This window comes from Podarcis vaucheri (assembly GCF_965113315.1).
Source record: "Podarcis vaucheri genome assembly, chromosome: 2".
Classification (NCBI taxonomy): domain Eukaryota; kingdom Metazoa; phylum Chordata; class Lepidosauria; order Squamata; family Lacertidae; genus Podarcis; species Podarcis vaucheri.
In genome coordinates, this window is record NC_138760.1 from 129,606,567 (window position 1) to 129,618,736 (window position 12,170).

Below are 12,170 nucleotides of genomic sequence, written 5' to 3' on the forward strand. Positions count from 1 at the left end.
TGCTAGGGCCCTGTGGGACTTGACATCTTTCCGCAGGGCTTGCAAGACAGAGCTGTTCCACTTGGCCTTTGGTTTGGACTCAGCCTGACCCTTATGTTTCCCTCCCCTTATGGTCTTGATCTATGGGCTACTATTAAAACGAGGCTGCATTTTAAATTATATTTTTGTTACGGAAAAGGAGCAATGCGACCACGAGCTAGTAGTTGGAAAGCAAAACATGATGGGAATGTTGGGACTGTACCGTGGGAACAAAGGGACAGTCTAATCACAGTGCTGAGCACCGGATTTAGCTCAGAGTGTAATTTGAGCTGTACAGGAAGTACAGGAGGAGTTCGTCTCTCTGCTGTTGGAGTTTGAAGAGAGCAGACGTGTTTCTCTGTAACGCTAGAAAGACAGAAATAAAGGCATGTAAATACATTTCTGTCTATCTCTTTCCCCTGCCTGGGGGCAGGGAAGAGTGGTGTGTTCTTCTCACGCTTGAGGAGGATCGCCGATCGTGACCTGGCCTGGATCCTGCTCAGGAATGCAGACAGGGAGGTCATCAGGAGATCAATCCGGGTATCTGGAGAGTGGCCAGTTTTCTCCTGAGAGGCAAGATTTCCTAACAATTTTAACCTCTATTTTAAATTTGTTTATTTATTTATTTTATTTTTTATTGTAATTTTACTGGTGTTAGCCACCTTGAGCCCGGCTCTGACCAGGGAGGGCAGGGTATAAATAAAAATGTATTATTATTATTATTATTATTATTATTATTATTATTATTAGTCATTCGCTACCACTAGTGCTCCTGTGCTCGAATCCTGCTTACTGGTTTCCCATGGGCCACTGTAAGAACAGGATGTTGAACTAGGTGGGCCACTGGCCTGATTCAGTCAACTCTTATGTTTGATTACACAAACTTTGACCACAAACTTGACATGAGCCAACAGTGTGACGCAGCAGCTAAAAAAGCCAATGCAATTCTGGGCTGCATCAATAGGAGTATAGCATCTAGATCAAGGGAAGTAATAGTGCCACTGTATTCTGCTCTGGTCAGACCTCACCTGGAGTACTGTGTCCAGTTCTGGGCACCACAGTTCAAGAAGGACACTGACAAACTGGAACGTGTCCAGAGGAGGGCAACCAAAATGGTCAAAGGCCTGGAAACGATGCCTTATGAGGAACGGCTAAGGGAGCTGGGCATGTTTAGCCTGGAGAAGAGGAGGTTAAGGGGTGATATGATAACCATGTTCAAATATATAAAAGGATGTCACATAGAGGAGGGAGAAAGGTTGTTTTCTGCTGCTCCAGAGAAGCGGACACGGAGCAATGGATCCAAACTACAAGAAAGAAGATTCCACCTAAACATTAGGAAGAACTTCCTGACAGTAAGAGCTGTTTGACAGTGGAATTTGCTGCCAAGGAGTGTGGTGGAGTCTCCTACTTTGGAGGTCTTTAAGCAGAGGCTTGACAACCATATGTCAGGAGTGCTCTGATGGTGTTTCCTGCTTGGCAGGGGGTTGGACTCGATGGCCCTTGTGGTCTCTTCCAACTCTATGATCCTATGATTCTTCTTCTCCTCTGATGTTGCTGCTTGTGCAAAACTCATTTGTGCCTTGAGAGCTTTCGATGCACAAAGCAACTCTTTGCACTTGTGCAGGTCCTTGCAGCCTCTCTGATCTGGGGGAAGCCTTCTGCTCAGAGGGAGAGAAATTGACAGAAGAACAAGGAATAAAGTCTTTCTGTGGTCTTGGAAGCTTGAAGTACAGAGGCTGGTACGCAGGCTGAGACCCTACCTGCCCGCAGACTGTCTCCCCAGAGTGGTGCATGCTCTAGTTATCTCCTGCTTGGACTACTGCAATGCACTCTACGTGGGGCTACCTTTGAAGGTGACCCGGAAACTACAACTAATCCGGAATGCGGCAGCTAGACTGGTGATTGGAAGCGGCCGCCGAGACCGTATAACACCGGTCTTGAAAGACCTACACTGGCTCCCAGTAACTTTCCAAGCACAATTCAAAGTGTTGGTGCTGACGTTTAAAGCCCTAAACGGCCTCGATCCAGTATACCTGAAGGAGCGTCTCCACCTCCATCGTTCTACCCAGACACTGAGGTCCAGCACTGAGGGCCTTCTGGCGGTTCCCTCCCTGCGAGAAGCCAAGTTACAGGGAAACAGGCAGAGGGCCTTCTCGGTAGTGGCGCCCTCCCTGTGGAACGCCCTTCCAGCAGATGTCAAAGAGAAAAACAACTACCAGACTTTTAGAAGACATCTGAAGGCAGCCCTGTTTAGGGAAGCTTTTAATGTTTAATAGGTTATTGTATTTTAGTGTTCTGTTGGAAGCCGCCCAGAGTGGCTGGGGAAACCCAGCCAGATGGGTGGGGTAAAAATAAATTATTATTATTATTATTATTATTATTATTATTATTATTATTATTAGAGCAAAAGATGGAGGAGAGAGACTCCTCTTTTCCTGATCCGATCGAAACAGGGAGCTGTAAAGCTTACAGGGACAGGGCAGCACAGAATACGCTAGGAGAGGAAAAGGCCATGTCAGACGCTCCGCAAAGGCGCTTCAGACGTTTCTGCTACCAGGAGGCCGGAGGACCCCGTAAGGCTTGCAGTCAGCTCCATCACTTTTGCCGTCAGTGGCTGAAGCCGGAAAGGCTCACCAAGGCCCAGATGCTGGACCTGGTGATCTTGGAGCAGTTCCTGGCTGTCCTCCCCCCGGAGATGGAGAACTGGGTCAGGGAGTGCGGAGTGGAGACCAGCTCCCAGGCGGTGGCCCTGGCAGAAGGCTTCCTCCTGAGCCAGGAGGAGGGGAAGAAGCAGGAAGAGGAGAAACAGGTGAGATTGTTTTATTGTCATCTGAAGAGGTAGACGACAGGATCAGTAATACAGCTGTACCTTGGTTGACGAACGCCTTGCGACTCGAATGTTTTGGTTCCCAAATGCCACAAACCCAGAAGTGAGTGTTTGCAAACGTTCTTTGGAACCCGGACATCCAACACGGCTTCTGATTGGCTGCAGGAAGATCCTGCAGCCAATCGGAAGCCGCGCCTTGGTTTTCGATCGCTTTCGGAAGTCGAACCAACTTCCGGAACGGATTCTGTTCGCCAACCAAGGTACAACTGTATTTTGAACTCCTTATTTTTTTATCTAATGGGATTTGTGTCCTGCTTAATCACTGACGCCACTAAGAGATTTATATACAGTGGTACCTCGGGTTACAGACGCTTCAGGTTACAGACTCCACTAACCCAGAAATAGTACCTCGGGTTAAGAACTTTGCTTCAGGATGAGAACAGAAATTGCGCTGTGGCGGCAGCAGGAGGCCCCATAAGCTAAAGTGGTGCTTCAGGTTAAGAACAGTTTCAGGTTAAGAACGGACCTCGAAAACGAATTAAGTTCTTAACCCGAGGTACCACTATACAATGTGCATTAAAATTACTGATAAAACCAGATGTCACAAACAAGTTCACCAGGTGTTTTTTTTACCCCCAAAATATCTCTTTTAAAATTTGTTTTGTTTCGTAAAAAAATTATATGGGATTATTAGTAAAAAAAACCAATAACAATTAAAACATTCAGAAAATGACAATAAAGTAAAACATGTCAGCATTCTAAATATCTTTTAACAGGTAAGTCAAAAAAAGTTTTTAGCGGGTACTTGCACCTGACTGATATCAATGCGCGGGGAGTTCCAAAGTGTCAGTGCTTTCATATGGAAGGATCCAAATTTTGTTCAAGCCACGCTTTGGCCTTGGCCTTGGCCTGCCCTTTTCCTTTCCTGATGGCTCTTCCTTACCTGCCAGCGACCATCATTGCTGCTGTTTCAGGTGGAGGAGCAGACAGATGTGGCCCCTGATTTCTCTGAGACAGAGAAGTTTCCAGCAGATCCTACATTCAGATGGGTCGTGATAGAGCGCGACGGAAGAGCTACCTCACCAGGTAATGATCAGTATCCATGCATTTATTTATTATTTCTTTCCCATTCAAACACAGATGTCACGTTGATTAGAATATTAATGCCATCAACTACAACATACCTTACAAAAGAACCACTGCATACGATTAACGTATAAAATATTAACCTATTGAAATTAATGAGGGGGGGCCACTAGGGGGCGCATTGGAAGATGGCTGATAATAACATCTCTCCTACCCACACGAGGTAATTTGGAGGCTATGATGGGGGTAATTAGCCTCCTTAACCCCCCCCCAGGATTGTGGGGGGGACGGCCCTTGCCTGCTGAGCCCTATATCACCCCCGAATTTGTGGGGGTGGGGGCACTAGGCACAAAGCCCTCCTGTGGGATTTCGGCACTCCTGAACGTCGTCCCTGATTCGCGCCACTAGATGCAGAACTTCAAAGGAAACAATTTGGATGAAAGGAATGCACGTATTTCAAGAAAGAAGGGGGAGTAAAGACTGCTAACATAAGAGATCTCTGACAAAACAAGATAAGAACAAAACATGAGAAGATACGCCAAGACAAGGTACAGCAAATGACTGATGGGGGGAGGAAACTCTTCCTTCTTTCCCTATGTGATTAAACAAGAATCCCCTAACCTTATGAGTCAGAAATGTTGTTTTAAGGACTTAAGCTGTGGATTTAAGGCTGTGTGGAGATAAACTTTCGAACCAAAGCACGTTTTAAGAAGAGCGTGGAATGTGTAAGAGCTTGGGAATGACACAGTTAAAAATGCCGTCGCCATATTGGGAAGTTCTGTCGGAGGTCTTGAGTCTGGGAGGAGAAAGAGAGAAATAGAGCTGTTTATATATTGTGGGTTAAACTCCTCAGTGGGATTTAAGAGCGACAGTTTTACGAGACTATGATGGAAAGAGTGATGTTATCTATGAAGGAGACGATATATGGAAACCATCTCGATTTGAGGATTGGAAGAACGGAAAATTCACACAGGACTATTATTACTATTGGTGTTTATCGGCTTAAGGAGACTATCAGAAGAGATCATAAAGAAAAAAGAGAAAATATATGAACAAGATGTGATGTGGAAACAGCAAGATAAGATGGGATAGAACTATGAACTTTGTTTGGATTGATTTGGACTGATTGGGACATTAACACAGCAGCAAGAAGATGATCAGAATCCCCCTTCGGATCTTGAAATATGGGTCCCCCCAACAAAATTTAAAATTCGGCTTTGTAATTCGGAATTTATGTGATATGATTTAATTTGATGTGATTGGCCAGTTAATAAAAATTATTTTAAAAAAGAAAGAAATTAATGAGCAAGACTAAGTTTGGCCCATTAATCTCACTGGATATACAGTTGTTGTTTTGAGTAAATACTATCACTATAACTGCCCCTCTCAAAATGGTATGTGAATAATAATATTATAATAATAATAGTAAATTTAATATTTGTACCCCTCCCACCTGACTGGGTTGCCCCAGCCACCCTGGGCGGCATCCAACATATATAAAAACAATAAAACATTACACATTAAAAAGCTTCCCTGTACAGGGCTGCCTTCTAAAGGTTATATAGTTTACTCATCTGCTTGACATCTGATGGGAGGGTGCCACTACCAAGAAGGCCCTGTAGCTTCACTTCTTGCAGAGAGGGAACCATTAGAAGGCCCTCGGAGCTGGATCTCAGTGTCTGGGCTGGATGATGGGGGTGGAGATGTTCCTTCAGGAGCCCTGAGGTCAGATTTAAGGTGCTGCTTTTGACCTTTAAAGCCCTTCACGGCCTAGGACCCTCGTACCTACGGGAATGCCTCGCCTGGTATGCCCCACGGAGAGCCTCAAGGTCCATAAATAACAACACTTTAGTGGTCCCAGGCCCTAAGGAAGTTAGATTGGCTTCAACCAGAGCCAGGGCCTTTTCAGCACTGGCCCCAACTTGGTGGAACGCTCTGTCTCATGAGACCAGGGCCCTGCAGGATCTGATTTCTTTCCGCAGGGCCTGTAAGACAGAGTTGTTCCGCCTGGCCTTTGGCTTGGAGCCAATTTGATTCCCTCCCCCCCATTTTCTTTTTTCTTTTCCTTCTCCTACAATGAGGCTACATTTTAATATTTTAATGTTCCATTATTTTAATGTTGTGTTTTATTTTTGTTTTTAAGTTGTAATCATTCATCTTGTTTTTATTATTGCTTGTAAGCCGCTCTGAGCCCGGCCTTGGCTGGGGAGGGCGGGGTATAAATAAAAAATTATTATTATTATTATTATTATTATTATTATTATTATTATTATTTGTAGATGGAGATGGCATATCATGTGTCCATTTCATTGGAAATTCCTATAGATTTTCTGATTGTACTTTAATAGCTCCCTTTGTTCCTTGCATTGCAGTTTCTTATATTGCAGTTTGAATCTATGGATGATGAGCTAGGACGCGTCGTCATAAATGATCTTATAAAGAAAAATGTGTCAGAAAGCACCATTCAGGGCTTTGACAATTGAACAGGGCCAGATAGCTAATGGGATCTAATGTCCTCCCACCCCCCTTTGCCTGCCTTACAGGTGATGAAATGACCTTGGTGCGTCATTCTAGGTCTTCCCCTCTTTGCAGTGGAACGGAAGCTCTTGCTGTGCAGCGGCCAGATCAGGTAGGAGATGAATTAGCCGGGTGGGAGGGAGGCAGGATGCGTTTCCTCCATCCCCTACTCATCTCCCTTGGATTCTGCCAAATCTGCCCACTAGGCTAGCCAAGGATGCTTTGGTTCCTGCAGGGAGACTCCCCAAGCCCCTCTGCCTTTCCCCCTTTGTGTTTTTGGATGTTTACATCTTTCAGGATCCGGTGATGTTTGAGAAGGCGGCTGTGCATTTGACAGAGGAGAACTGGGCTCTGTCAGATCTGGGCCAAAGGGATCTGCACAAGGAAGTCATGGAGAACAATTATGGGAATATGTCCTCTCTGGGTAAGGGCCTCCTTTCGCTGATATTTGCTGTAAGCCAGGATTGCTGTTGTTACCTGTTTGCATTCATGTATTTTTGTGAAGTCACTGAGGAGTATGGTGGCTGCTCTGTGTTCCTTTGGTGCTGTATTTCATGGAATCATAGAATTGTAGAGTTGGAAGGGACTCCAAGAGGCATCTAGTCCAACCCCCTGCGATACAGGAATCCCAGCTAAAAAATCATTCCCATATGGCCAATCCAACCTCTGCTTTAAAAACCTCCAAAGAAGGAGAGACCACAACCTCCTGAGAGAGACCATTCCACTACCAAACAGCTCTTACTGTCAGAAAGTTCTTCCTGATGTTGAGTCGGAATCCCCTTTCTTGTAACTTGAAGCCATTGGTTCAAGTCCTACCCTCCAGGGCAGGAGAAAACAAGCTTGCTCCATCTTTCATGTGACAACCCTTCAGATAATTGAAGATGACTCTCATATCTCCTCTTAGTCTCCTCTTTCCCAAGCTAAACATACCCAGCTCCTTCAAGCGGTCCTCATAAGGCTTGGTGTCCAGACCCTTGATTATCCTAGTTGCCCTCCTTCACACGTTCCAGCTCGTCAACGTCCTTAAATTATGGTGCCCCGAATTGGACACAGTATTCCAGGTGTGGTCTGACCTTATTTATTCATCTGTAACGTTTATGAGTTGCCTACGAGGTGCCGTACGTACTATCCTAAAGAGAATGTTGCAGTGTTCATAGGCAGTATGGAAATGCTGGTAGCCAATAATGGGTGGTAGCCAGGTTAGGTTTTACTGAGAGCAGGCCCGTTGGAATTAATGGACATAGAGGTTCCAGAAGTATAGAATTGAAAGGTACCTTCAGAGTCGTCTAGTTCTACCTCCTGCAATGCAGGAATCTTGGCTGACAAGCCTGACAAAGCTTCATGCAATCCCTGACACTGCTCAACACACTCTCCTGTGTTGCAGGTTTTTAAGCAGAGCTTGAATTGCCATCCTTGAGGGATTCTTTAGATGTGATTCCCGCATTGCAGGGGTTGAAATAGACCCTTCCAACTCTACAATTCTATAATTCGATGACTAACTCAGCCTTCCCCAATCTGAAATTTTTGGACTACAGCTCTTACCAGACTCAGCCAGCAAGGCCATGGCTAATAATAATAATAATAATAATAATAATAATAATAATAATAGATTTTATTTATACCCCACCCTCCCAAACCAAGACTAGGCTCAGGGCAGCTAACACCAGGTATAAAAACAATTGATTAAAATACAACTTAAAAACAAGATTAAAATACAACATTAAAATGCAGCCTCATTTCAGTAGAAACTCAAATCAAAAACTTTTTTGGGATGAAAACGTCACATTTTCACCAAGGCCAGATATCCAGACTGGTCCTATGTGGGCCAGAAAAAAGCCAGGGAAGTCCCCAAATAGGAGTTCCATCACAGAAGAAGAAAGAAAAAAGAAAATGGGGGGGGGGAGGGGATCAAATTGGCTCCAAGCCAAAGGCCAGGTGGAACAACTCTGTCTTACAGGCCCTGCGGAAAGAAATCAGATCCTGCAGGGCCCTGGTCTCATGAGGCAGAGTGTTCCACCAGGTCGGAGCCTGTGCTGAAAAGGCCCTGGCTCTGGTTGAGGCTAATCTGACTTCCTTAGGGCCCGGGACCTTTAGGGTGTTGTTATTTATGGACCTTAAGGTCCTCTGTGGGGCATACCGGGAGAGGCGGTCCCGTAGGTACGAGGGTCCTAGGCTGTGGGATGAAGCCACAGTAAGTGAAGGGGTTATGGGCTCCCTACTTCTGCCACTGACTATGCTGTTTGGGGGCTCATGGGACTTGTAGTCCAAAACACTTGGAGGGCACCAGGTTGGGTGAGTTGAGGCTCCGTGGGGAGACTTGAGGAATGTTCGGGGGGGGCAAAGTGGGCATCTTCCGACCCCTTCCCTTTATTTACTTGCTTGCCCATGTCTTCCTGCATCTCTGTCTCCTTGGAGTCCTCCTCCTCCTCACTGCCTTTGCCCTTCCCCTCAGGAGTCTTCCCCTCACTCCTTCTTTCTGAATTTGCATCAGCCACTAACCAAAGCTATAGACTAAAACACAAAGCGCTGAGGAGCTGGGCATGTTTAGCCTGGAGAAGAGGAGGTTAAGGGGTGATATGATAGCCATGTTCAAATATATAAAAGGATGTCACATAGAGGAGGGAGAAAGGTTGTTTTCTGCTGCTCCGGAGAAGCGGACACGGAGCAATGGGTCCAAACTACAAGAAAGAAGATTCCACCTAAACATTAGGAAGAACTTCCTGACAGTAAGAGCTGTTCGACAGTGGAATTTGCTGCCAAGAAGTGTGGTGGAGTCTCCTACTTTGGAGGTCTTTAAGCAGAGGCTTGACAACCATATGTCAGGAGTGCTCTGATGGTGTTTCCTGCTTGGCAGGGGGTTGGACTCGATGGCCCTTGTGGTCTCTTCCAACTCTATGATTCTATGATTCTATGAAATGCTTACCGTAGCTATGCAAAATAGGGAAGTTGTAAAAGTTAAAGGGACCCCTGACCATTAGGTCCAGTCGTGACCGACTCTGGGGTTGCGGCGCTCATCTCGCTTTACAGGCCGAGGGAGCCGGCGTACAGCTTCCAGCTCATGTGGCCAGCATGACTAAGCCGCTGCTGGCGAAGCAGAGCAGCGCACAGAAACACCGTTTACCTTCCCGCCAGAGCAGCACCTATTTATCTACTTGCACTTTGACGTGCTTTCAAACTGCTAGGTTGGCAGGAGCAGGGACCAAGCAACGGGAGCTCACCCCGTCGTGGGGATTTGAACCACCAACCTTCTGATCGGCAAGTCCTAGGCTCTGTGGTTTAACCCACAGCGCCACCCGCATTGACATCAATACAAATTGACATCAATACAAATGCCAGAATTAATACACGATCCTCTGGCCGCAGATAAAACATCGGAAGCAGGCAATAGGATTTCTTTCGCTTAAAAATAAATAAATTGTGCAACGTTAGAAAGAGAATCAGGTAACAGAACTTATTCTCGTTGCCTCTGCTTAAATTTTCTGCAGTTTTTGCTGTCTGCTGGTTATCGTCATCTTCATCTAGAAGAAGAAAGGACACACCTGAGCTGGGATGGATAGTAGCAGAGAGGTAATAACGTCGCTCCTCAAATCCTTAAGAGTGCAAGCCAGCAGCAAGTGAGCTACAGATTCAATACTGACATCTCCACATGGACAAATACATGTGTGTACAGTCATACCTCGGGTTACAGACACTTCAGGTTGTGTTTTTTCAGGTTACGGATCTGCCAAAACCCAGAAGTACCAGGTTGGGTTACTTCCGGTTTTCAGCGGTCGCGCATGAAAAGGCCCTGGCTCTGGTTGAGGCTAATCTGACTTCCTTACGGCCTGGGACCTCTAGGGTGTTACTATTTATGGACCTTCAGGTTCTCCGTGGGGCATAGTCTTCTCCCTGGTCCTCTCATAGGCCATCAGCTCGAATGAAGAGAAGGCTTACTTCCATTTGAGGAACGACAGGGGTTCTGTTCAAGCTGGATAGAACCCGAACCGATGGTTTCAACTTCCAATAAAGGAGATGCCTACTACACATCAGGAAGAACTTTCTGACAGTAAGAGCTGTTTGAAAGTAGAACAGACTCCCTCGGGAGGTGGTGGACTCCCCTTCCACGGAGTTTTTAAAGCAAAGCTTGGATGGTCATCTGCCATGGATGCTTTAGTAGAGAATCCTGCATTGCAGGGGGCTGGAGTAGATGTCCCTTGGGTCCCTTCCAACTCTATGATTCTATGGCCCTGAACAAGTTGCTAGGCAACAGAAAATCTCCCCAGCAAGAGGTGTCCTTCTCAGGGCATGCGATCAACTCAGTCTGGGGCACTGTAAATGAGTATGTGAATGGGTCAGCATTAGGTCTCTGGCCGGATGGCTAAAAAGAGACAATTATTATGCTTCTTTCTTTGTTTGTTTCTTTCTATATTAATGACCAGCATAAAGTTTTGTAAATAATAAAGACTCTGAGAAACAATAAAAAGAGAGAGAGCTAAGCAGAAACAAATGGTGTTTATTCCAGAGATAGCTGGAATGCTGCTGCTGCTGTAAAGAAGTAAGAGATGCAGGAAATATTTTCTGTAAAAGGAACTCTGCTGCAGAAAGAAAATTATGAAACCAACAATGTAATATACTCATCTATTTAGCCTTTATTCTATTCAGCAATTATTGCATTTTAATATTTTGCTGGAAGCCACCCAGAGTGGCTCAGAAAACCCAGCCAGATAGGTGGGGTATAAATAATAAAAAAATTAAAAGCAAAAAAAATTTTTTTTTTTTGCATGACAATAAAATCATAAAAGACCATCCATAAAACATTTAATTAAAACAATTTAATTTTTAAAATCTCTGCTAAATATCCTGAAACCATCTCAGTGGTTTCAAGTACGTATACCATTCCTCAACAGATATTGGATTACAAATTCTTTTTTTTAAAAAAATATTTATTTATTATTAATGTTGCAATACGTATATGAAATCTTTACATAATGATGAATTACAAATTCATTCCACGTAGATCAGGCATCCCCAAACTTGGCCCTCCAGATGTTTTGGGACTACAACTCCCACCATCCCTAGCTAACAGGACCAGTGGTCAGGGATGATGGTAATTGTAGTACCAAAACATCTGGAGGGCCAAGTTTGGGGATGCCTGAAGTAGATACTTTAAGCTTCAAAGGGGTCTCCAGTAGGTCTCTCTCCGAAGAATGTCAGACAGAGGGCAGTCCAAAATTATATGGTATATTGTCTCTAGTGTTTTCACTCCACAATAGCCAATCTATATAGCAGCAAATTTACGATGGTTTAAGTTTTTCTGGACTACTGTTCATTTCAGCATCATGGCATGCATCTCATAAGTTAGACCAGGGTGGTTAAACCTGCAGCTCACCAGGCCTTTGCCGCAGCCCTTGCCCTCAGCTCCGTTCCTGCCCTTCAGCGGCTCTTCCAACTTTCCTGTCCCACAGAGGAGGAGGAGGAGATTGTTGGCACGCAGAGGGCTGGGAGGCCAGCTTGCAAGCCCCAGCTGTGCCATCTCTTTCCATCAGCAACCTGGGCTTTAAAGCCAGGGCACACTATCAGCAGATAGAACTGCGCACACAGAATAGGCGTGAGGCTTTTGAAAGCATACTACAACTAGAGATTTATTAATCATAAATCAGGACAAAGAAACATGTCGTCTCTCTCTCTCTCTCATGTCGTCTCAGAGAGAACAGGAAAAGCAAAAGCTATACACACAACGGAG

The 12,170-nt window shown here is 45.1% G+C and overlaps 1 protein-coding gene across 1 annotated transcript; it reads left to right on the top strand.

The window, feature by feature from the left end:
- Window positions 1-2,161: 2,161 nt before the first annotated feature.
- Window positions 2,162-7,865, top strand: LOC309526241 (zinc finger protein with KRAB and SCAN domains 1-like; the record flags this gene model as incomplete). The annotated part of the gene is made up of 6 exons (XM_082212154.1): window positions 2,162-2,827; window positions 3,820-3,931; window positions 6,475-6,560; window positions 6,746-6,872; window positions 7,436-7,509; window positions 7,833-7,865. Exons 1-6 carry the CDS (start codon window positions 2,429-2,431, stop codon window positions 7,863-7,865), a joined length of 831 nt encoding a protein of 276 aa, XP_082068280.1. The 5' UTR covers window positions 2,162-2,428.
- Window positions 7,866-12,170: the final 4,305 nt, after the last annotated feature.